Consider the following 25,205-nt stretch of genomic DNA (forward strand, 5'->3'; position numbering starts at 1 on the left):
ATTAATGTTTATTATATTAAAGGTTGTTGTGGTTAAATGGTTAAAGAGGCTCCGGATAACAGGAGACCGGAAACGGGATAGTGGACCGGAAGAAGAAAAACAAGACACGAGATCCGGGAGAAGCGGCGATCTTCTTCTTCCTCGCCCAGCTCCGACGCGAGCGGTGTCGATATTGAGCAGCGTGGGGAACGCTGCGTTTGAAAGCCCGTCTGGCGAGAGGAGTTACCTGCGTGGGGTAATTACCGGTTACGCGTCAAGTTGCCGTGGGTTCGTGCACGGAACCAAGCGTCCGGCAGAGTTCGCCTCAACGTCTACAAGGACGCATACGGGTCGCACCTTGGGCCTCGCGTGCTTTGCGAGCCGCGCTTTGCTTTGCCCGCTTTGCTTTGCAAGGAGGTGTGCGCTGCAGCAGCTGTTCCCGGTACACGACGTGCACGTTTGGAGCACGTCAGCCAGGGGTTCGTTCAACCGCCTGTGTGCGGAGAAGTCGACCTTCACCTTGGTCTGGAGGGGCCCAGAGACATTGTGAGGGACAGTGACCATTGAGGGGTCGTGAGTGGGGAAAGGGGGGACATATATGAGATGGCCATCTTAGTAATATTGGTGATTGATTGTTGATGGTTGTTGATTGATTGGGGAATATATTATTGATTAATCCGGATCCTTGGTGTGGGGTTTCTTATTGACTTGAATTGTTGTGTCTTTCATTTTGATTGCGTTAAGAAAGCGTATAAATCATATATCTTTCTGGCGGGGTCCTCCCACGGTCCGGGGGTCACCAAGACCAGGTAGTTACCGGGAGGACCACGTAACAGAAATTGGGGGCTCGTCCAATTGAATTCCGGGATATAAAATTGTATAAAATAATAAAATAATATTTTTATTAATTAAAATTTATTAATTAAGTATTAATTGGTACATTTTTGGGAAATTGTGGTAAAGTTTTGGGTGAAGGTTAACAGGTGTTAACGATAGGCACCATGGCGTTTGTGGCACAGAACTTTGCGGTAACCCCGAGTGAAGCACAGTTCCGAGCGTTACTAAAGTCGGACCTCTTGAAATTGGCCAAACATTTTAACTTGGAGGTCCGAACTAATTTGAGGAAGGCAGAGTTGCAGACCGCGGTGATACAATCTATGGTGGGATTAGGAACATGGGACGAGTTAGCCTGGGAGTGGCTACCCGAAGAACCAGAAGACATTGAGCTCCGGAAACTGGAGTTGCAATTACGGAGCCAGGAACGGCTCAAGGAAGAGGAAAGGAAAGCAGAAGAGAGGAGAGAAGAGAAACAAGCAGAGGAAAGGAGAGTGGAACGAGAACTCCAGGAAAGGTTAAAAGAAGAAGAAAGGAAAGCAGAAAAGGAAAGAGCAGAAGAAGAAAGGAAAGCAGAAAAGGAAAGAGCAGAAGAAGAAAGGAAAGCAGAAAAGGAAAGAGCAGAAGAAGAAAGGAAAGCAGAAAAGGAAAGAGCAGGAGAAGAAAGGAAAGCAGAAAAGGAAAGGGCAGAAGAAGAAAGGAAAGCAGAAAAGGAAAGATCAGAAGAGGAAAGGAAAGCAGAAGAGAGGAGAGAAGAGAAACAAGCAGAGGAAAGGAGAGTGGAACGAGAACTCCAGGAAAGGTTAGAAGGGAGAAAAGCAGAGGAGAGGAGAGCTGCAAGGGACCTCGAAGCAGAGGAGAGAAAAGCGGAAAGGGAATTAAAGGAACGTGACATGGAGCTTCAGCAAGAAATTAAATTCAAGGAGCTGGAGTTAATGAGAGAACGGGGAGAGGTACCACCCTTGCTGACTGGGCCGACACCTAGCCAGAACACCTGGAATGTGGGCAGACATGTGAGGCTGGTTCCACCATTCAGTGAAAAGGAAGTCACTCAATTTTTTCCACACTTTGAGAAAGTGGCTCGACAGTTAAACTGGCCGGAGGAGGCCTGGACCATACTAGTGCAAAGTGTGCTGGTGGGTAAAGCTCAAGAGATTTATTCGGCGCTACCAATGGACCAATGTGCAGATTATGAGGTATTGAAGAAGCACATCCTCAAAGCCTACGAGTTGGTTCCTGAAGCTTACCGGCAAAAATTCAGGAATGTCAGGAAGGGGGAGAGTGAGACCCATGTGGAGTTTGCCAGAGTGAAAGAAAACATGTTTGATCGGTGGTGTGAGTCAAAAGGAGTCGGGAACGACTTTGAAGCATTGCGTGACTTGATCCTGGTGGAGGAATTTCAACAGTGTGTCCACGAGGACATCAAAGTATACCCGCATGAAAAGAAAGTACCGAAGTTGTGTGACGCAGCCACCATGGCAGATGATTGTGCCTTAACACACCGGATAGGGGTCCACGAACCTAACTCCTCGCCTAGATTTCCGCAGGGGAGTTGTGGAACAGCAGGTGCGGAGAACGACAATACATGGCGGCGGCCTCGAGATGATTATGGGGACAACGCTGATACCCGAACTGTTCGAAATCAGAGGGCGACGGGCCCAGGACAAACTTATTTTTCGGGGGGCCCGAGGCAGACCACGAGTTTTTCCTCCGGACCTACTTGCACTTTTTGCAAGAAACTTGGACACTTGATGTCCAGTTATTACCTCATGAAAAGGGAAAACCCAGAGCGGAGTCCGACTATTACAACTCCGAATGCGATGGCAAGCGTAAGAAATTGCCCACAGAAGAGTTACCAACCATTTATTTATGAGGGGTTGGTCTCACTCGAGGGAGACTTGACTAACCCAAGACCTGTTAGGGTATTGAGGGACACAGGAGCCCATCAATCCTTAATGCTTGAAGGCATTTTGCCATTGTCAAAGAGTACCGCAACTGGTGATAGGGTTCGGTTACAAGGGATCGGTGGCTGTGTTAGTGCCCCACTTCATGTTATCCATTTGGAATCCGATTTGGTGTCAGGACCGGTCACCGTCGGTTTACAAGCCACGCTTCCTGTAGAGGGAGTATCTGTGATTATCGGGAATGATTTGGCCGGGGGGCAAAGTTATGGTAACCCGAGGGTGGGTAAAGAGCACCGCAGGGGAAATAACACCACCCCAGCTCGGGATGGCGACAAAAGTGCCAAGTTATTTGTAGGGGGACTGAACTTCAACACAGAGGAAGAAGTTCTGACCTCTGTCTTCAACAGATATGGGCCGCTGGTGGAAGTGCGGGTGGTAAAAGACAGGGAAACGCAACGGTCAAGAGGGTTCGGCTTTGTCACGTTTGCAAGCACAAAAGACGCCAGGGAGGCAGAGAAGAATTGGAATGGTAAGGATTTGGAGGGTCGGACCATAACAGTAGGGAAGGCATTTCGTAGGCGTCGAGAGGTCTACAGAAGAGGACCACTTGGCGGTAGTTTTGGTGTTGGCAGCAGCCGATATTACTATGGAGGTTCCCAGAGTTACGGCATCTCCCGAAAGAATGATTGGCAGAGGACTGGCCGAGAAGGAGACCGCCAGTCAGGTGACTGCTGGGACAAGGGGTCCCACCGTAACTGTTAGGAGTCCGGAGAAGTTGAAGCACTCTATATACGGCGGAGCCGCCGAGCCTGGGCTCCTACACGGGCTATCCGTGAACGCCACGTTCTTAAAAGGCATCCCGGTAGGGAACGTTCCTGCACGGACTAACCGTGAACTCCACGTTCTTAAAGGCGTCCATGTAATGAACTTTCCTCCCCGGACTAACCGTGAACCCCACATTCCTTAAGGCGTCCATGTAGTGAGTACTCAGCTGGGCCTCCATCCAAGAGCAACTAGAAGTGGTTGACGCTTGGTCTAGAGGGAATTACCTTGGAATCTCTGGGGGGTTTTGGGGAAAGTTTGTTGCTTTATTTTTGAGATGCGATAATTGTGCCCGGGGGGAACTGATGATTTGGGGTATCGGGTTTGTTTATCAAAGTTGGCCGGCCCAGAAAGTTTTCGCGGGGTTCAAACTTTCTTTCTTGAAGGGGGGGAGTGTTACGGATCCCGGATTTAGGTGAATTACTATTCATGTCATTGCTTATTAATGTTTATTCTATTAAAGGTTGTTGTGGTTAAATGGTTAAAGAGGCTCCGGATAACAGGAGACCAGAAACGGGATAGTGGACCGGAAGAAGAAAAACAAGACACGAGGTCCGGGAGAAGCGGCGATCTTCTTCTTCCTCGCCCAGCTCCGACGCGAGCGGTGTCGATATTGAGCAGCGTGGGGAACGCTGCGTTTGAAAGCCCGTCTGGCGAGAGGAGTTACCTGCGCGGGGTAATTACCGGTTACGCGTCAAGTTGCCGTGGGTTCGTGCACGGAACCAAGCGTCCGGCAGAGTTCGCCTCAACGTCTACAAGGACGCGTACGGGTCGCACCTTGGGCCTCGCGCACTTTGCGAGCCGCACTTTGCTTTGCCCACTTTGCTTTGCAAGGAGGTGTGCGCTGCAGCAGCTGTTCCCGGTACGCGACGTGCACGTTTGGAGCACGTCAGCCAGGGGTTCGTTCAACCGCCCGTGTGCGGAGAAGTCGACCTTCACCTTGGTCTGGAGGGGCCCAGAGACATTGTGAGGGACAGTGACCATTGAGGGGTCGTGAGTGGGGAAAGGGGGGACATATATGAGATGGCCATCTTAGTAATATTGCTGATTGATTGTTGATGGTTGTTGATTGATTGGGGAATATATTATTGATTAATCCGGATCCTTGGTGTGGGGTTTCTTATTGACTTGAATTGTTGTGTCTTTCATATTGATTGCGTTACGAAAGCGTATAAATCAGATATCTTTCTGGCGGGGTCCTCCCACGGTCCGGGGGTCACCAAGACCAGGTAGTTACCGGGAGGACCACGTAACAGTGATGTACCCGTGCTACGGGCTAACCCCCGCTCTTGCAGGGAGAATGGCCTTAATATGCCTGTTGTTGTTGTTGTTGTTGTTGTTGTTGTACCCGTGCTACGCACGGGTGGGAGGCCGAAAGCAAACAGACAATGCAGAAACGGTGAATGCTAAAGCATGAGACCAATAAATTCCACATTCCTGTAGCACCTTCAGTCGCATGTCAGACATGGACAGCAAGTTAGTGAAGGATTTCCATGAAAAACGTTCCCGTTCGCAAACAAACGGGTATGTTTGTTCCATTCCCAGTCAATGGCGAATCTGCATATGGCGATCCGCGAATATCACGCTTAGAACGTAAAAGCATCACGGCATTTCGTCATTCACTTGAACTCAATATCTCTTTTTTCATTCTAAACAGCATAACTCCAATCACAAATTAAATAGCATTAATATAAAAAATAAACTTTTACCAACATTCGTGACATAAACAAATATTTAAATCCTGATGTGAAGTTCCGTACAGTTGTGTGAACACAATTACGAATTCAAAATCGTAATTGTATTCACTCAATTCCAATCATCAATTGATACTTTAACAAAACGATTAACACGATTAATGTTTAAGGATTTAACATTACGATTGAATGACGGTTGTATTGAGATATTATCAAACCCGCTCATTCCCATCATCTGTCCACTTCCGCATTCGCTGCAGGTTCATAATTCTCATCAAAATCTCTAAACAGTATTTGTAGAATTTCAATAAAAGCCACATCACTGTTCATATCGGTGAATATTATTCCATTGTGTTTGGAAAAACTGGAAAATTTGAAAAACAGCACAGATTATTTTACTCCAGGGGGTCCCAGCATTACCCACTCAAAATATCATTGCGATCGGTTCAGCCGTTTTTGCGGTACCTGCGAATGGACAGACGGACGGACAGACATTTGGTGAATTATAGTAAGATGGAATGCAGCAAACCTGAGTTAGAGCAATTTTAAATCATTCCATAAGATTTGCAAAATGTGTGTACAACCTTCGACAAGCAAGAAAACATTATCTTGCAAAACTCAAGGCTGAACAATCCAACCAGTCTCCTTCATCAAAGTCATGGTGGTGCCTTGTAAAGTCCATCTTTGGTGAATGCCTTTCCTCCATTTCCTCTCTCATATTAAATTCAGTCCCAGTCACTCACTTCTGGACATGATACCAAGCTCTTCACTTGCACATTCAATCCTTTGCGATCAATGCAACCCTCTTCTCTCTCTGTGGAGTCTTGAGTGCCCCGTGAAAGTCTCTTGGGCCCAGTCTTGTTCCTCATCTACGTAAACAACCTTTCCGATGCTCTGGAAATTCCTCTCTTCCTCTTTGCAGATGAATGCCCATTTTGTAGTGCAGTATCATTTTCCACTGACAGGCAGACTGCATTGGAATCACTGTCTGCTGATTCGGAGTTGATGAAATACTGGTCTGATAAATGGAACATGTCTTTCAATCAGTGGCAAATCTCACAGTTTCACCTTGTCACTCCATCACTCTGCAAGGATCATCATCTGAACAAGCTTATGTATTTCCATGGCCAGCCACTGGACGAGGTACAGTTTCTTTAATGTCTGCTTCACCCTCCCTTGTGCCAATCACCTCGCATAACTGTCCTCCCAAGCCAGCCGCAGATTGGCATCCTCTGCCGTTCCAAGTCCTTCCTTGAAATATCTGAACTATGATCAGCCGACAAGGCCTCCTTCCATAACTCAATTGAGTACTGCTGTTCGCTATGGACTGGCGCCCCAGCATATACAACAACAGGCATTTTAAGGCCATTTTCCCTGCTAGAGCCTTGCGAGCCCCATGACATCCAGCATATAATCTGTTTTAATTGGAAACCATGGTATCTAAAGGCCTCAACATCATGTCATCTCCCACAATGAGGCGACGAGGCCTCTTGCCTCACATCACATACAGGTCAGCAGCCTCTCTGTTTTTTTATCGCCTCTCATCTCGTCTTGCTCCCTCTGTTTTCACAGCACATGAATCCTTGTTAACTTCTCCAAGATGCGTGCGTTTCTCCAGTTACCCTCTCGTTGGTAAACTCCTAAAATCCAAGCTCACTTCACACCTTAGCTCTTTTGTTCCTTCCATCTACCCACTTGAGGAATCTCCTTCCTGAGGCTGTTCAAAAGCCATGTTCCACGGCTTCACACATTTCTCCTGTTGTTGTCCGTTTACATATTTTGATATTTCACTTTGATTTTAATACCTTGCTGGTATTTAATGGAAGAAATGGCTTGGTGGTTGCAGGAGTAACATCTTGTTGCATTTGCTTGTACTGGTATGTGTTTGACCTCTCCTACCTGTTCAGAAATCTGGCTCAGACAGTACATTGTTACCACGTGGTTTATTTGCCCATAGAAACACCACTATGATCCCACAAAAGTATGGATACGTTATAAAACCTCCACCACCACTTTTTTGAAAAGCTTAATTTCTTGGACAGTCATATGGCCAGCAACCTGGTATTCTTGCATTTCTATTGTTTTTAGTTGTGGATAATGTTTGAAAGCATCTTTAGAAGCCATGTTTGTTTGCACAAAGCGACACATATGGGCGTGTCATGAACTTGCAATTTGAATATCTTGATGAATATTTTTAAGTGATTCGTAATGACAAAACATCAGGTTTAACACACATACAGATGTTTCCTGACACACCTGTAGACAGTTTCCATTGACCGTAGGCTGAGGAGTTGAAGCCGTTCGAGATTGCTGACACACATAGCCCAGTTGTAGTTTGCAGGAGCCATCGACCCACCTGGCATCCTACGATCAGGACACATGAAGAAAAGCAACAAGAATAAAAATCTTCCATCGCATTTCCAGGAATTTAATTACAGCATTACATTTAATAAATATTGTTGGCTTCATTGCAGCACGGTGAGTCTCAAAACGACTTCCAAAACATTTGAATACCGTATTTACAGTGCCTTCAGAAAGTATTCACACCCCTTGACTTTTTCACATTTTGTTTTGTTACAACCTGAATTTAAAATGGATTAAACTGCGATTTTTTTTTGTCACTGATCTACACATAATACCCAATAATGTCAAAGTGGAATTTTCTTCAAGAAATTTTGACAAATAATTTAAAATGAAAAACTTTCTTTGTTGTTTTTCCACCCCTGAGTCAATACTTCGTAGGAGCGCCTTTGGCAGTAATTACAGCATGGAGTCTTCTTGGATATGTCTGTATTAGCTTTGCACATCTGAATTTGGGGAGTTTCTCCCATTCTTCCTTGCAGATTTGCTCAAGCTCTGTCAAGTTGGATGGGGAGTGTCAGTGATCAGCAATCTTCAAGTCTTTCCACAGATTATTAATAGGATTCAAGTCTGGGCTTTGGCTGGGCCACTCAAGGACTTTCACGTTATTGTTCTGAAGCCATTCCAGTGTTGCTTCGGCTGTATGCTTGGGGTCAATAGTAATTGCCCTGTTGGAACGTGTTGGAAAGGAACTCTGTATTTCTGTCAGAGTGGTCATTGGGTTCTTGGTCACCTCCCTGACCAAGGTCCTTCTTGCCCGGTTGCTCAGTTTGGTCAGACGGCAAGCTCGAGGAAGAGTCTAGGTAGTCAGTCCCATATTCTTTCCTTTCCTAATTATGGAGCTCACTGTGCTCTTGGGAACTTTTAACACTCGAGAAACTCTTGTTTTATATCCTTCCCCAGATCTACGCCTCCCAACAATTCTATCTCAGAGTTCTATGGACAGTTCCTTGGACTTCATGGTAGATTTTGTGTTCTGACATGCACAAATTGTCGTATCCAGATCTTCACCAAAATAGAATTAGGGACGTCATATACCCAACCTGCCCACCAAGTTTCATCCAAATCAATCTACAACTTTTTGAGATATCGTGTTAAATATCGCTTTTTTTGACCTATCTCTCAAAGGTGAAAAATCACTTTTAAAACTCTTGGATTCAGATCCTAATCCAGATCTTCACCAAAATCTAATCATTTCTTCCTTGTCACATACGAAACATCTCCACTAAGTTTCATTCAAATCCATCCACAACATTTTGAGATATCCTGCTCACGAACAAACAGACCGTACAAACAAGTGAAACAGACAGACAAACAAATGAAAAATCGGTCAGGGACCGAGGACTTGCCAGAATGTACTTTTTTATCGGCCATTTTGGACAAACATGGCGGCCGAACCACGTGACCGATGACGTCATCAATTGGGCACAGTCTATTCCAGGGCAAGACAAATATGTGTGTAATGTTTGGCGATTCTACGTGCAATGGTGTAGACGTAGTGTTGCGCACAGGCAGACAGACAAACAGACAGATGAAAAATCGGTCAGAGACCGAGGACTTGCCGGAATGTACTTTTTTATTGGCCATTTTGGACAAATATGGCGGCTTAACCACGTGACCGATGACGTCATCATTCTTTGTTTTCTAAACGAATTTATTCCTTGATGATGCTCAAGAAATTTCATCTTGATCGGATGAAGTTTTGTACTTGTCGAATTATGATGTCATAATGGAGGAACCTATGACATCATCATTAACATATTTTATTCCCCATGGAGAGTTCTTTACAATGAGCCATGTCTCAATTTTTTTCTATTCAGCACTTTCGGAGATACAGAGGTGCAAAGTTTTTCGGTTTTTCCAAGATGGCGGCCGAACCACGTAACCGATGACGTCATCATTTTTTTTTTCTCCACCAGTTTATGCCGGCATGGCGCTCAAGAAATTGCATCTTGATCGGATGAAGTTTTGTACTTGTCGAATCATGATGTCATAATGGAGGCACCTATGACATCATCATTAACATATTTGATTCCCCATGGAGAGTTCTTTACAATGAGCCATGTCTCAATTTTTTTTATTCAGCACTTTCAGAGATATAGAGGTGCAAATGTTTTCGGTTTTTCCAAGATGGCGGCCGAACCACGTGACCGATGACGTCGGCAAATTTTTTCTCCACCAGTTTATGCCGTCATGTCGCTCAAGAAATTGCATCTTGATTGGATAAAGTTTTGTACTTGTAGAATTATCAAATTATGACGTCATAATGGAGGCCTTGGGCCGAGAGAGTTAAAAATTGGGCACAGACTATTCCAGGGCAAGACAAATATTTGTGTAAAGTTTGGCGATTCTACGTACAACGGTGTAGACGTAGTACTGCGAACAGACAGACAAACAGACAGATCAACATACTTGCCGGAATCTTTGCCGGCAAGTAACAAACCAAACGATCAACATACTTGCCGAAATCTTTTCCGGCAAGTAACAAACAGGAGTGAAAACATAACCTTGGTAAAGGGTAAAAGGTAAAGATGGTATAGAAATAATAATGCACAATACAATACAAGCCAAGCCAACAGGCACAACGAGCACAGCGACCTTTCCGTGCATGTATACACAGTCCTCTTCACTCTCTTGTTGCCCATTTGGTTCATAGTGTTGCCATGAAGTGAAGCTGACTGGGCTGTGATCAGACCAAACAAACAGCATTTCATTCTGACGGTCATTCAGTCCAATCCACAGTTTGTCTTCACTGCCTGCACAATGACAGGAAAGAGGTGAGTCCTTTTATCAAAGCCATCTTGCCTCAAGACGTAAATTACTCTTTGCTAAAACAGTCATTTGCTAACTACAAGTTTAAAATAAATTATTACAACTTTCTCATCACACAGCATGTCATCACATCTGATGTCATCACATCTGATGACATCTGATTTCATGTTTTTTTAGATATAATTTTAGATTGAATATTTTGTATACAATTTCAATTTGGAATTTGAATGTAAAATTCAAATTCAATACAGTATATAGATGTGTGTGTGTGTGTGTGTGTGGGGGGGGGGGGGGGGGGGGGGGGGGTTGGGGTGTGTGTGTGTGTGTTAGAGATGGGGTATATATAGAGTATATATATAATTATGTATATGTATATATATATATATATATGTATATGTATATATATATATACAGTATATATGTATATATATATATGTATATATATATATATATATATATATATATATATATATATATATATATATATATATATATATATATATATATATTTTAATATATGTATATATATATAATTAGATATATATATAATATATATATATATATATATTATATATATATATATATATATATATATATATATATATATATATATATACATATATATATATACATCTGATTGTATATATATACATATATATATATATATATATATATATATATATAGTTTGGATTTGTCCCCCCATTGGAGGAAGACCATCTTCTTCATCTGAGCGAGTGCCCCCGGAAGCATTGACAGAAAAAAGTGGCAATCGCGTGGGAAAATTGCATGATCGATCAGGGTCGCCCAGATAGCTCAGATGGCAAAGCACTGGTACAGTTTTCCAGAGGACATGGCTTTGATTCCCGGTCTGGGCATGTAATTTTTCCACATACAGTCGTGGGCAAAAATATTGACACCCTTCCACGTTTTTCAAATAACTCACAATTTTCTCGAAGAACAAGTTGAAATTGATAAAAGTATTTGGTCTCCACAATTGTATATTTCACTGTTGATATTACAGAACCTATGTTGTTGATTTAGAACTTAATATATCATTTCAAATCAGAAATTTAAAAGAAAAAGCATTGACAAAATTATTGACACCCGAGACTTAATACTTGGTAACACAGCCAAGTGTTGGCTTAGCGGTTAGGGTGCTGGCTTGGGATCCTAGGATCCTGGGTTTGAATCCCGGTCGATCGCTGAATTAACGCCAGGGGGGTTGACTCAGCCTGTCATCCTTCCGAGGTCGGCAAATTGAGTACCAGTTCACTGGTAATTCCCTGTGTGTCGCAAGAGGTGACTAACAGGGTTGGTGGCAGGAAGGGCATCCGGCCATAAAACATTGCTTCAAAAAGGGGACCACGGTGCCCGAAAAAGGCCAACCCCTGCTCTGCGGGGAAAAATGGCCTCTAAAGGTGGTAAAGGTGGTACAGCCTCTGGACAAAATAACTGCAGTGAAGCGCTTCCTATAGCCATGAATGAGCTTCTCACACCTCTCTGGCAGTTTGGCCCATTTTTCTTGTGAAAATTGCTCCAGTTCTCCCAGATTTGAAGGGTGCCTTCTCCCAACTGCTGTTTTCAGATCTCCCCAAGGGTGTTCAATGGGATTAAGATCTGGACTCATTGCTGCCCACTTCAGAACATTCCAGTGTTTCTGCCTTGAACCATTCCTGGGTGCTTTTTGAAGTGTGTTTGGGGTCATTGTCCTGCTGCAAGACCCATTACCTTTGACGGAGACCCAGCTTTATGACACTGGGTTGAACATTGCGCTCTAAAATGCCTCGGTAATCTCCTGATTTCATGATGCCATGCACACATTCAAGGCACCCAGTGTCAGAGGCAGCACAGCAACCCCAAAACATCACTGAACCTTCTCTATGTTTGACTGTAGGGAAGGTGTTCTTTTCTTTGAAGGCTTCATTTTGTTTTCTGTAAACATAGAGATGATGTGCTTTACCAGAAAGCTCTAATTTGGTCTCATCTGTCCACAGCACATTCGAACAGAAGGATTTTGTTCAGGTGTGTTTTGGAAAACTCCAGTTGGGCTTTCTCATGTCTCTTTCTCACCAGTGGGCTCCTGCCATAGAACCCCCTTTCATTGAGTTGGTGATGGATGGTGCGAGTTGAAACTGTCATACCTTGTGTCTGAAGGTCAGCTTGAATCTGTTTGGCAGTTTATGGAGGAGCTTTCTCCACCATTCGAACAATCCTTCCCTGCACTCTTCGATCAAGTTTTCTCTTGCGGCCACGTCCAGGGAGGTTGGCTACAGTTCCATGGGCAATTAAACATCTTGATAACATTGTGTACAGTGGACACAGGAACATCAAGATCTCTGGAGATGGACTTGTAGGCTTGAGATTGTCCATGCTTGGCTACAATCTTGTATTTGACCTCCAGACAATTGGTTTTCTTTCTTTTCTCCATGCTCATTGGACAAAATAGTGACAGTGACGGTACACACAGTGACACAAAACAGTAGAATGACTCCTTTTCTCGATTCAAACTGGTTGAAAGAGAGATTTTTATATTGCAGGCACCTGCAACGCACCATAGGTGAGTTCAATTCCAAAGTAAAGGAGAATCACCTGCTTGAAATGAAATTATTTATAATAACTTCTAAAAGGTGCCAATAATATTATCCGGGCCATTTTAGGATTTGTGTGGAATTAGCTAAATTTAGTAATTTTTTCAGCTTTTTTTGTTTTGTTCCACTGCAAACCAAATAAATATATATGTAGATACCAAAAGATTTTTTATTTCAACAATTTTCTGGAAGAAATGGTGCATTATTTGAAAAAAGTGCGAGGGTGCAAATATTGTTACCCACAAATACACTACTCACAATAAGTTAGGGATATTGGCAGGTTCTTCGGTGTGGTTGATTTTGTGTATTAATTATGTTGAAAAAAGTTGTTGGTCCAAATTCTATGGTTATTAATGAGTGTGAAAAAACACAGCATTCTTGATTTCAATACCCTAACCCTAAACCCTATAAAAAAAAAAAAGCTCACTCCCACAATATCCCTAACTTGTTGTGAGTAGTGTATGTACAGTATCTGTATAGCCACAAAATATATATCTATGTAGCCACAAAGTTGTGACCAGGTGTGTTTTGAACTTATATATATATATATATATATATATATATATATATATATATATATATATATATATATATACACACACTACATGGCCAAAAGTATTCGGACACCCCTTCTAATTAGTGCATTCGGCTGTTTCAGCCACACCCATTGCTCACAGGTATATATAATTTATCAAGCACACAGACATGCAATCTCCATAGACAAACATTGGCAGAAGAATGGGCCATACTGAAGAGCTCAGCGACTTTCAACGTGTCACCGTCATAGGATGCCACCTTTCAAACAAGTCAGTTCGACAAATTTCTGCCAAGCTGGAGCTGCCCCGGTCAACTAAGTGCTGTTATTGTGAAGTGGAAATGTCTACGAGCAACAACAGCTCAGCCGTGAAGTGGTAGGCCACATAAGCTCACAGAACGGCACCGCCGAATGCTGAAGCACGTAGCGCATAAAAATCGTCTCTCCTCGATTCGTCTGTCAACATCTGTCAAAAATCGTCTGTCAACACTCACTACAAGTTGCAAACTGCCTCTGGAAGCAATGTCAGCACAACAACTGTTCGTCGGGGGGTTCATGAAATGAGTTTCCATGGCCGAGCAGCCACACACAAGCCTAAGATCACCATGCGCAATGCCAAGCGTCGGCTGGAGTGGTGTAAAGCTCGCTGCCATTGGACTCTGGAGCAGTGGAACAGCGTTCTCTGGAGTGATTAATCACGCTTCACGGTGTGGCAGTCTGATGGACTAATCTGGGTTTGGCGGACGCAAGGAGAACACTACCTGCCCGAATGCATAGTGCCAACTGTAAAGTTTGGTGAATGAGGAATAATGGTCTGGGGCTGTTTTTCATGTTTCGGGCTAGGCCCCTTCGTTCCAGTGAAGGGAAATCTTAACTCTACAGCATACAATGACATTCTAGACGATTGTGTGCTTCCAACATTGTGGCAACAGTTTGGGGAAGGCCTGTTCCTATTTCAGCATGCCAATGCCCCTGTGCACAAAGCGAAGTCCATACAGAAATGGTTTGTCGAGATCGGTGTGGAAGAACGTGACTGGCCTGCACAGAGCCCTGACCTCAACCCCATCAAACACCTTTGGGATGAATTGGAATGCCGACTGCGAGCCAGGCCTAATCGCCCAACATCAGTGCCCGACCTCACTAATTCTCTTCTGGCTGAATGGAAGCAAATGACCACAGCAATGTTCCAACATCAAGTGGAAAGCCTTCCCCGAAGAGTGGAGGCTGTTATAGCAGCAAAGGGAGGACCAACTCCATATTAATGCCCATGATGTTGGAATGAGATGTTCGATGAGCACATACGGGTGTGATGTTCGGGTGTCCACATACTTTTGGCCATGTAGTATATATATACCTCTTACCACACATCTCCATTTCTCTTCCATGCTCAGTCACTACCCCCTTTAGACTGAAATGAACTACCCCCCACAACCTCAACCTACACTGTTCGATGTGTCTCCATAAACATCCTCCATATCCAAAGTGAGCCTTTCAAGGCAACCTGGGCCACTCTGTCACACATCCTCCTTCTTTCTGTCCCACACACTCCAAGCCGAGCAAGAAATGCAGAAAAGGAATTGCCAATATATCCTATACACCCACCTCAAATGGCTGACAAGAAACTCGCCAACCCTTCTCCCGATACTCTGCCTCCAGCTCACTGTACTCTCCTCTCTTCCTCTCGTGCAACCCCTCCATGTTCTCTTCCCAAGGTGCAGACAATTCCCCTAAGATGACCTGTCTTGTTGCACCTGACCAGATGACAATGTCAGGCCACAACCTTGTCACACAGATCTCTTCTGGGTATACCAATTGTGGCTTTACGTCTGCCACCACCTGCCAATCACAAGCATCTGACAGCCCTCTTGCTTTCCACCTCCTCCTCTTTCCACCTCTTACCACTTGGCCCTCTTTGACAAACAACACCTCTTCCCCATTGGTCTCTTTCTCCACTCTTCTCTCTCTCTCGATCTCAGCACCTCTTGTTGCACCATCTGCACTACCACCGCTGGCACCTGATCGTGCCGCCACTTGTATCTTCCTGCTGCCAATGCTAATGAGTATGTACTCGATGCATGCTGCACCGTTCCCAAACCTCCACACAAAGAACATCTCTCCTCCTGCAACAACCCTCACAATCTCAAGTTTACTGGTGACGGAAGCACATCATACGTTTCCTGCAACAGGAAACTCAACAATATTGGCTCCATCCTCCAAATCTCTTGCCACTTCAATATCCTTACCCGCACACCTTCCCACCGCAAGTTATATATATCAAAAAGACTTTGCTGGTTGCATAAACTCGGCCTATTAGGCATGAGCTTTGCAATACAGGCATGAGAAATATTCAACGGTTTAGCCAGAAGAGCCTTTTCCCAATTTAAATTGTTCTTGGCTACCCCCAGAGTTGTTTTGTGTGCCACATACAGGTTAATGTGTGACAGGCATTTCCAGTTGGTCAGGATGCATTCAGCAATAGCTGAGGTGGCACTTACTTCTTGATACACAGACAGTGGAGTCTCATCTCACGCGCACACACACACGTGCACACACACACACACACACACACATACACACACACACACACACACACACACACACACACACACACACACCTCTCAACTGGAATGGAGACAGTGCACCTATGTGCCAGAAGAGCGCATGCCGCAGGGCATCCTGACCAACAGTGGGTGCCTACAATGTATCCACACCGTATTTAGGAATCCATTGCACGGAAATACAGAACCACCCACTGCTAAAAGCGGTTTCTACTGTAACACTGCTAACTGCAATATCAGTCAGTGTACAAGGCTCTCGAATCCTTTTTTTTTCAGCAATCTAGTCCCTCACTCCCCTCTTGGTAAAGGAATCAATTCACAAATGGGAGTCGAGCTCACTTGCCATCTTCAGCATGGATTTGATCCCCACCCCAGCCCTCCAAGTGTTATTTTAAGCTGGAAAGCTGCCCATTAGGGATGGAGGTAAAATAAATATATTGGGAAAGTTATAATTGTTGTTCAACTGAAATAAATGTGTTATGTAAGACACGATAACATGATAACAAGCCATACTGAGATCAAGGTGAATGAGCAAGAAATCATGTTGTGCAAGGCTGTGAATGCTGGCCAGGTCTCCTCCTGTAATCTGACACTCCATTCGTGCTTTGTCCCAGCTGCTGCTGCTGCGGAACGCTTTGAAGCAGGCATCATCATAGAGATGCCATCCTCGTGCACAAAAGCCATCTTCCCTGGGTGCAAGACCTGCAGCACAATGCACAGTGATTCGGTCATTGTTTCAATTAAATGTCTTCAAGTACAAGTGCAATTGTGATGTCATACCTTGTCGTTGACCTAACTATACATTGCTAAAGAGGTTAAGTCATATGCCTTTTCGCAACTTTACAATAATATATATATATATATATATATATATATATATATATATATATATATATATATATATATATATATGTGTGTGTGTGTGTGTGTGCGTGTGTGTGTGTGTACATATATATATATATATATATATATATATATATATATATATATATATATATATATATATGTGTGTGTGTGTGTGTGTGTGTGTGTGTGTGTACATATATATATATATATATATATATATATGCCTATTGCAGGTTGGTTGTACTATTTTTGCTATCAGTACTTGACCTGAATGCAACATTTGTTCATTGCACAATAACCCATTTCTCTATCGAAACGTGTATCGTATAGCGCCACCTGGTGGAAGCCAGCATGGCAAAGATACCATAACAGTTGCGGAGTTAACCCGTCCATAAGAACGATAAGACAGAAATCATCTGTAAATATTCTGCACCTTATCGAATCAAAAACAATTCAGTGTATAGTTCTAAGTTCTGTCATAAGTGTATGAAAAACTAATATAATAATATAATGTGCCGCACAAATATAATAATATAAATACATATATAATATAAAAATAGTAATTTATATATATATATATATATATAAATAATAAAAATGGTAATATATATAATATAAAAATAGTAAATAATATAATAATATAAAAATAATGTAAAAATAATATAATATAATAATATAAAAACTAATAAATAATAATAATAAAATATATAATGAGTGGATACCAGAGATAATGTGCCGTGTGGCAGGCGGTGCCTATCACTCCCGTTAAGGTACAGCGACAGCTGGATGGGGGATACCTTAATGGCGGTTCACCACTGATGGTATGAAATCGCATAATAACTGGTGTATGTATGTGTGTGTGTGTGTGTGTGTGTGTGTGTGTGTGTGTGTGTGTGTGTGTGTGTGTGTGTATACATACATACATACATACATACACACACACACACATACATACATATATATATATATATATATATGTATATATATATATATATATATATATATATATATATATATGTATATATATATATATATGTATATATATATATATATATAGTTGTGGTTTTGGAATAAAGGATAATTCCCCCTCGTAGGTAGACGCACCACAACATGAAGCCTCGCGATAGTTCAGTTATTTCTTAGTGAATGTAAGCGTAGTCCTTTCCTGTGTTTAGTTTTGCGTTGAGCAGGTCCGTGAGTAGGGCGGTTCTTTTGGCGATAGCATGCCACGTGGCAGGCCTGAACGGGTCTGGCGAGGCCGAGGGGAGGCCCTACAGGAGGGAGTAGCCGGTAAGCACGAGCCGCCAATCAGGGCTCGAGGGGAGTGGCTAACCACGACGATGAGAGGTGGGGTTTTGGAACATTCGAGTAGGGCCGGGGCAGAGCCATATAATGCTGCTCCGAGCCCCCCCCCACCTCAGTTCCGAGTCAGAGTCGTGTGTACGTCAGTCAGAGCCGGAGAGTATAGTCAGTTCAAGTTCTCAGATGAGTTCCCTGTGAGACGAGAGACGAGTTAAAGTTCCCTGTGAGAGTGAGTGGAGTGGAGTTGAGCTTGAGCACGCACAAGAACACGCCGCAGAATGAGTGCATCGAATTGCGGTGATCGAGATTGAAAACAAACTTTCCCCGAGCCCCATGCCCTGCGCTCTGTGCTGTATTAATCGCGCGCTCGAGAGGACGACCCGTGCCGGGCCACAGACACGCGATTTCCTCCTGCCTGCCTTCGCCTGCATACGTGCCGTGAACATCCAAGAGCCACGCCGGGCGAGCTGCCCCGGAGCGACCGACGGAAAAGCGCGCTTGGCCTGCGAACTTCTTCTCTTCTTCTCCCCGTGTGCATGAGTGGGCCCTGTGTCTGGGATTTAGTTAAGATCGATTAAGCTTCTGCTCTGTGTCCCCTTTCCTTCATCCTGATCATTGGAAATAATAATAAATTGTGTTATTCCTTTGATTTGACCATTCTCGTCTCTACCATCCATTGGCTTCGCATTGTACGTATAGAACCGCTCGAATCTGGTTCCATAAAATTAATGGCACGAGTCACGTGTTACGCATACCGCTCGGCATACTCGATTAAGCATGGCTTGTGCGAGGTTCGGTCCCCGCTTTCGTGGCAGCGTGGGTTAAAGGTACATGCGACGTTGACCCGATACCCTTTTTCACGTTTGCTCCGGAAGTGGCAATTCGGCCTCGCGGACCCAAAGACCCAGGGGGAAAAAAGGGGTTTAACCCCCCCCCTTTGTAACGGGAACGGGCTTCGGGAGATCCGCAACAAATTGGTAGTCAGGAGTGGGATTTGAACCCTGGGAAAAAAAATTTTGGACAAATTGGCCGCAACAAATTGGTGTCTGGGAGTTGTGAGATAATTGGACCTAGAGTGCACTTCACGCACTCAAAAATTACGAGTGGATAAAATTTAGTTTTAAAATCAAATTTATATTCGTACCATGGCTGGCCAAGGCGGTCAAATGCCGGTGGGGGTAGCAGAAGCAGAATCAATGACCCAGGACCAACAGGAACAGTTGGTAGAGGAGGAAATTGATGAGGGTGCGGCAGCTGGTGAAGAAAATGGTGGCTCCTCGCACGTCGCAGTGCCAGTGGATTGGGGCCTATTTATGGCACAAATGAGGGCCTTTATGGTCAAGACGGGCGAGGACATAAAATAAATGGGGGGTAAAATGGACACCCAAAGGGATGACATGAATAAAATGGGGGACAAATCCACCCGGGAACTAAAAGAAATGGGGGACAAATCCACCCGGGAAATGAAAGAAATGAAAAATGGGTTGGAAAGCAAAATGGACACCCAGAGGGACGAAGCAAGGTGTAACATGGAAGGGTTGGAAAGCACAATGGGTGGTCAAATGGAAAAATTAAGGTAGGAATCCAGGCGTGATATGCAGAAAATGATGGCAGAGTCAAAGAGGGACATGAAAAAGGCAGGGGAGGACATTGGGCGCAGGTTGAGCGGGAAGGTCGCGGTGGTGCGCGAAGAGGTGATGCGGTGTGGAGAACGCGTGCGGAGCGAGCTTGAGCAAAGGACAGCCAAGTTGACCGGGGCTATGAGGGTCACGATGCGAGAGGAAGTGGTAGAGAAGCCGGCGATCGTCGCATTGGAAAATAAAATATTGGAGGCGCCGGCGAGGGTTGAGTTGGAAAAGAAAATTGCGGGGGCGCCGACGATCCTCGAGGTAAAATAAATAATTGGGGCTGAGGAGACGGGAGAGCCAGAAAATAAATCGCGGGAGGAGGTGTGTGAGCAGTGTGAGCGAGGATGCACACCGGAATATGAGCGGGAGTGTGCACCTGGGGGTGTGGAAAAAGAGTGTGCGATGGCTGGGTGTGTTACAGAGTGTGAGGGAGAATGCACACCGGACTGTGTGTGAAAAGAGTGTGTAACGGAGTGTGTGGGAGGCGCATGTGTGCCTGGGTGTGCGAGTGCGGAGTGGGTCACGAGTGGTGAGGACGCGGCTCAAGCATAGACACCGACCGGGGTAGCGCCTAGCGGGACGAGTAGCAAACGTGAGCCCCCAGTGAGTTGTGTGCAGCAGGGACCGGAGGGAATCCGTGCTGCGTCGGTCTCGCAAGGACCGGCGTGCACGATTCGTGCCTCCGGCCCCCGCACTGTATGGTTGTTGCCGTGCCGTGGCAGCAAAGGCAATCGGGGAGGTAGGAGTTTTCGGAGCCGCGCACCCTAACGGGTGCGGTGCTCCGACCGTGGCCGGTTGGGTCCCCGTGCGTGGGACCGCAAGGCCCTGTGCAGGGATGGAGCCCTGCACCTCGGCCCATCCATACCTCCCCCCTTGGATCGAAAATGCCGGACGGACACCCCATACAGGCGACCAACCACCCGAATGGATCGCTCGGCCATTCAAGGCCGAGCTGTGACAACAAACCTCCAGAGATGGGGGCTCGAAGTGTAGCGGACTGTGGAGAGTAGTGTCCCCCACGTGGGGGAATGGTAGTGTCACCACTCCTCACACGGGGGGGCCCATGAGCATTAGTTTAGGGGGATGGCAGTGATAGGCACATGGAGGTGCCAGCAATGGTTGCCTCCATGGGGCACCGAAGCTTGCGGAGGGAGCGCTAGGATAATGTTAGGGATCTAGCAGACAGTAGAGACAGAGATTTAAGTAGTGACACCTGTACTGTAGTGGGGACGTAGACAGTTTAGGTGGATGTTAAAGAACAAGGGTGTGCATAGTGTAAAGGGACGACAGGGAAGCACGAGTGTAGGGGAAGTCATTAGATAGATGATGCTGTGTGTTTGAGAATAAACGGAATTGTGTGGGTGAGAAAAAGTGGAATTGTGTTTGAGGTGTGTGAGCACAAAAGGTGTGCGAGATAAATGGTGTGCGAGATAAGTGGTGTGGAAGTAATTGGTGTGGAATGAGTGGTGTGGAGTGCATGGTGCGAAGGAGTGAATGGGGAGAGTGGAACCCATTCACGGAAGCCCGGGTGGGTAGTGTAAAGCCAGGTAGAGGGCATAGGTAAATTGTATGGATATTGACGCCTGTGGTGCGAGTAGTGGAAAAGAAGTGCTTTGTTGGGTGCAGTAGTCTATGGAATGGCTGGGCGTGTGGCTTACTTCGTGCGTATGGCTATTGAGGCACTCCGCCACTGGTAGTTTGTCAGCCAGGTGAGGCCGTAGGTAGGCTCTGGGAGCCAGTTAGGGTAGTTGTTGTGAGTTGAGTGGGGCCTGAGGATCCCCGGAGAGGACCCGGGTTGCCCGATGCCAAGGTGGGCACAGAGGGGGTAAGCGCCAGGGAGGGCCTTCCCCAGTTAGGTAGTCGCGAGGAGCAGGTAAGCTCGGGTGGTGGCTTCAGTGGCGGAGGTGCGCAGGTAGGTAGACCTGCTGGTAGGGCCACACAACACAGCCCCGAAATTGTGCGAGGGCACCGCGTAAAGATTTGTGGGATTGAGACCCAAATTCAGGATGGCACCACAGTGTGGGCAATGGGAATTCGGGTTCTTAGAACCACATAGTTTAAAGAGGCCGATTGGCAGGGTACAACCCCGGGTAGTTTAAATGAGCTAACATTCCTAGAGTAGTTAGGATGAGAAATCCCTTCGCACCATCCACAGCCATTCACCGAGGAGGACGAGCTCCACACCAAGGCTCTGTGGACTGTTTGGGACGTGAGACGCATCATGACGTGATGAGACATTGTGTTTGTTCTATCCCTTCCTTCCTGGGAGGGATTGGGAGACAAATTTGGAATTAGAGGGGGATATGGGAGACAAGACGTAGTGACGGTTGTAAATACAAGGGGGGCTAGGGTAGTGTAGCCAACGGTGGGGGGTACGGACGGCTAGGGACGAGTTGCTCTGCTCGCTCTTCGGCGTCCCTCGTGCCGCACCACCTTGTTTTTCTGTGTGCCATTGCGTCTTTTCCACTTGCTTGTTGTGCCTTGTCTTCCCCCCCGCCCCAGGACCATTTTGGAGGCCGAATTGTGCAGCACCTTGCTGCCAGTCATTTTGCTGCACCCTTGCTTCATCAGTGCAGCCGACATGTGCAGCACCTTGCTGTCCGTCATTTTGCTGCACCTTTGCTTCATTAGTGCAGCCAACCTGTGCAGCACTTTGCTGCCAAAACCATCTTTTGCTCCACCTCATCACACTAAAGGACCACAAACCTTGTGGCCTTGCACCTCTGCTGTGCAGCATCTTGCTGCAAAATCATCTTGCACCTTCGGACCACTTGTTGAGTGGCATTGACGCCACGCAGTTGGACCACGTAAGAACGGCTCTGCTGGCCAAATAAAAGCATTTTCTTTATTATTGTGTGCTAGGGATACCGAAGTTATGCAAGTTTAGATGGCCCTGAAGCTTCAAATGGCCTGTATGCCGCACAGGGGGCCAGCCGGTTTGTTAGACGCACACGGAAGAAGCAAGATACAAGAAGCAAGCAGCTAGTGCCATTTATGAGTGTGTTTTGTTGTGTTTCTCTCCCCTCCAATCTTCTCTTACAAAAAGAACAGGTCCTGGGTCATAGAATTGTAAATATACGTGCTTGTAAATATAAGAATGCTGCCCACGGGCTATGTGTTTAGTTTGAAAATTCCGGAAATACTCGGGTAGTTGTGGGCGTGAAACTGTTAGGTAGCTGCTCAACGCATTAGGAGGGACATATTTAGTGTTAAAACTGTCGCACACACGGGTCAGAGTAAATGGTAGGGGGAACCACATCTATGTGTCACATTTAAAAGTAACGTTAATTTTGCATGTCAGGCTCTACCGGTTGTTCCATTGGTGGGTTCGACTCGGGACGAGTCTGGCGAGAGAGGGGTGTAGTGTTGTGGTTTTGGAATAAAGGATAATTCCCCCTCGTAGGTAGACACACCACAACATGAAGCCTTGCGATAGTTCAGTTATTTCTTCGTGAATGTAAGCGTAGTCCTTTCCTGTGTTTAGTTTTGCATTGAGCAGGTCCGTGAGTAGGGCGGTTCTTTTGGCGATAGCATGCCGCATGGCAGGCCTGAACGGGTCTGGTGGGGCCGAGGGGAGGCGCTGCAGGAGGGAGTGGCCGGTAAGCACGAGCCGCCAATCAGGGCTCGAGGGGAGTGGCTAACCACGGCGATGAGAGGTGGGGTTTTGGAACATTCAGGTAGGGCCGGGGCGGAGCCATATAACCCTGCTCCAATCCCCCCCCCCACCTCAGTTCCGAGTCAGAGTCGTGTGCCTGTCAGTCAGAGCCGGAGAGTATCGTGAGTTCAAGTTCTCAGATGAGTTCCCTGTGAGACGAGAGACGAGTTCAAGTTCCCTGTGAGAGTGAGTGGAGTGGAGTTGAGCTTGAGCACGGATGAGAACGCGCCACAGAATGAGCATTGAATTGCGGTGATCGAGATTGTACACGAACTTTCCCCGAGCCCCGTGCCCTGCGCTCTGTGCTGTATTAATCGCGCGCTCGAGAGGACGACCCATGCCGGGCTACAGACGCGTGATTTCCTCCTGCCTGCCTTCGCCTGCATACGTGCCGTGAACATCCGAGAGCCATGCCGGGCGAGCTGCCCCGGAGTGACCGACGGCAAAGCGCTCTTGGTGCGCGAACTTCTTCTCTTCTTCTCCCCGTGTGCGTGAGTGGGCCCTGTGTCTGGTTTTAAGTTAAGATCGATTAAGCTTCTGCTCTGTGTCCCCTTTCCTTCATCCTGATCATTGTAAATAATAATAAATTGTGTTATTCCTTTGATTTGACCATTCTCGTCCCTTCCATCCATTGGCTTCGCATGGTACGAATAGAACCGCTCGAATCGGGTTCCATAAAAGTAACGGCATGAGTCACATGATACGCATACCGCTCGGCATACTCGATTAAGCGTGGCTTGTGTGAGGTTCGGTCCCCGCTTTCGTGGCAGTGTGGGTTAAAGGTACGTGCGACGTTGACCCAATACCCTTTTTCACGTTTACTCCGGAAGTGGCGATTCGGCCTCGCAGACCCGAAGACCCAGGGGGAAAAAGGGGTTTAACCCCCAAAAGGGGTTCCCCTTCAAAAGGGGAACAGGCTTCGGGAGATCCGCAATAATATGTATATATACTCTATGCTCCTATCTCCCAATGCTGAAAAATCACTTTTAAAATAATAGTATCTGGATCCAGATGTGAATCTTCACCAACATCTAATCATTTCGTCCTTGTCTTATACCCAACCTCGCCAACAAATTTCATCCGAATCCGTCCACAACTTTTTGAGATATCCTGTTCACATGCAGACAAACAGGCAGGGGTGAAAACAACCTCCGCTCACCTTATGTGGCAGAGGTAAAGAACGATATGGAGAGCAAGGGGAAGAAAGGGAAAACCAATGTTTCATGAGGGCATGAGGGGATGTCATTAATTCCATCATTTTTGCATAGGATGTGTGAAATGAACAGATTGACAAGTGTACAAAATAACTCACTCATTGTTGTTGGCTTTGTGGTTGAGTCTCTTTTTTTGCAGATGTAAGGAAACTTGTTGTTGCAGTCATGGATTTGCCAAGTGCCAAACGTCACCGGGTTAAGAACCCCACAAGCTTGCCCTCCACTCCTGTTGCTCGGAGGTCCTGTATGAAAGCATTAAATAGATAAACAGGTCAAGAATTTGTAATTACTTCAGGAAGTATTCCATGAGGACAGTAACCATATTGCTGTTTCCTTTGGCATATCCAGCCACTTTCAAAGTAATTTGGCAATGGTGGCAATCATCAATTTAATGTCCTTTTTATTAAGTTTTTCATTTAATTTAATTTGATCCCCCCCCCCCCCCCCCCCCTTTTCATTTAATCGTCCTTTTCAGTGGTAATCATGACAGCAATTTGGAAAGATCCATGGAG

At 45.6% G+C, this 25,205-nt stretch overlaps 1 protein-coding gene across 3 annotated transcripts in view; it reads right to left on the reverse strand.

The window, feature by feature from the left end:
• Positions 1 to 25,205, reverse strand: part of LOC137431059 (macrophage mannose receptor 1) — a 234,554-nt gene that overhangs the window by 177,365 nt on the left and 31,984 nt on the right. For all 3 annotated transcript variants that reach the window (XR_013624029.1, XM_068121949.2, XM_068121948.2), the window contains exons 6-9: positions 24,792 to 24,935; positions 16,562 to 16,750; positions 10,193 to 10,350; positions 7,490 to 7,597 (exon numbers count right to left, since the gene is read on the reverse strand). Coding sequence is in view for 2 of the 3 variants with exons in the window: in XM_068121949.2 (XP_067978050.2) it covers positions 7,490 to 7,597; positions 10,193 to 10,350; positions 16,562 to 16,750; positions 24,792 to 24,935 (599 nt within the window). In the remaining variant the exon portion in view is untranslated. The remainder of the gene's footprint in view (positions 1 to 7,489; positions 7,598 to 10,192; positions 10,351 to 16,561; positions 16,751 to 24,791; positions 24,936 to 25,205) is intronic.

The sequence above is a fragment of the Myxine glutinosa genome, chromosome 7 (genome assembly GCF_964187855.1).
Source record: "Myxine glutinosa chromosome 7, kmMyxGlut1.1, whole genome shotgun sequence".
NCBI classification, from domain to species: Eukaryota; Metazoa; Chordata; class Myxini; order Myxiniformes; family Myxinidae; genus Myxine; species Myxine glutinosa.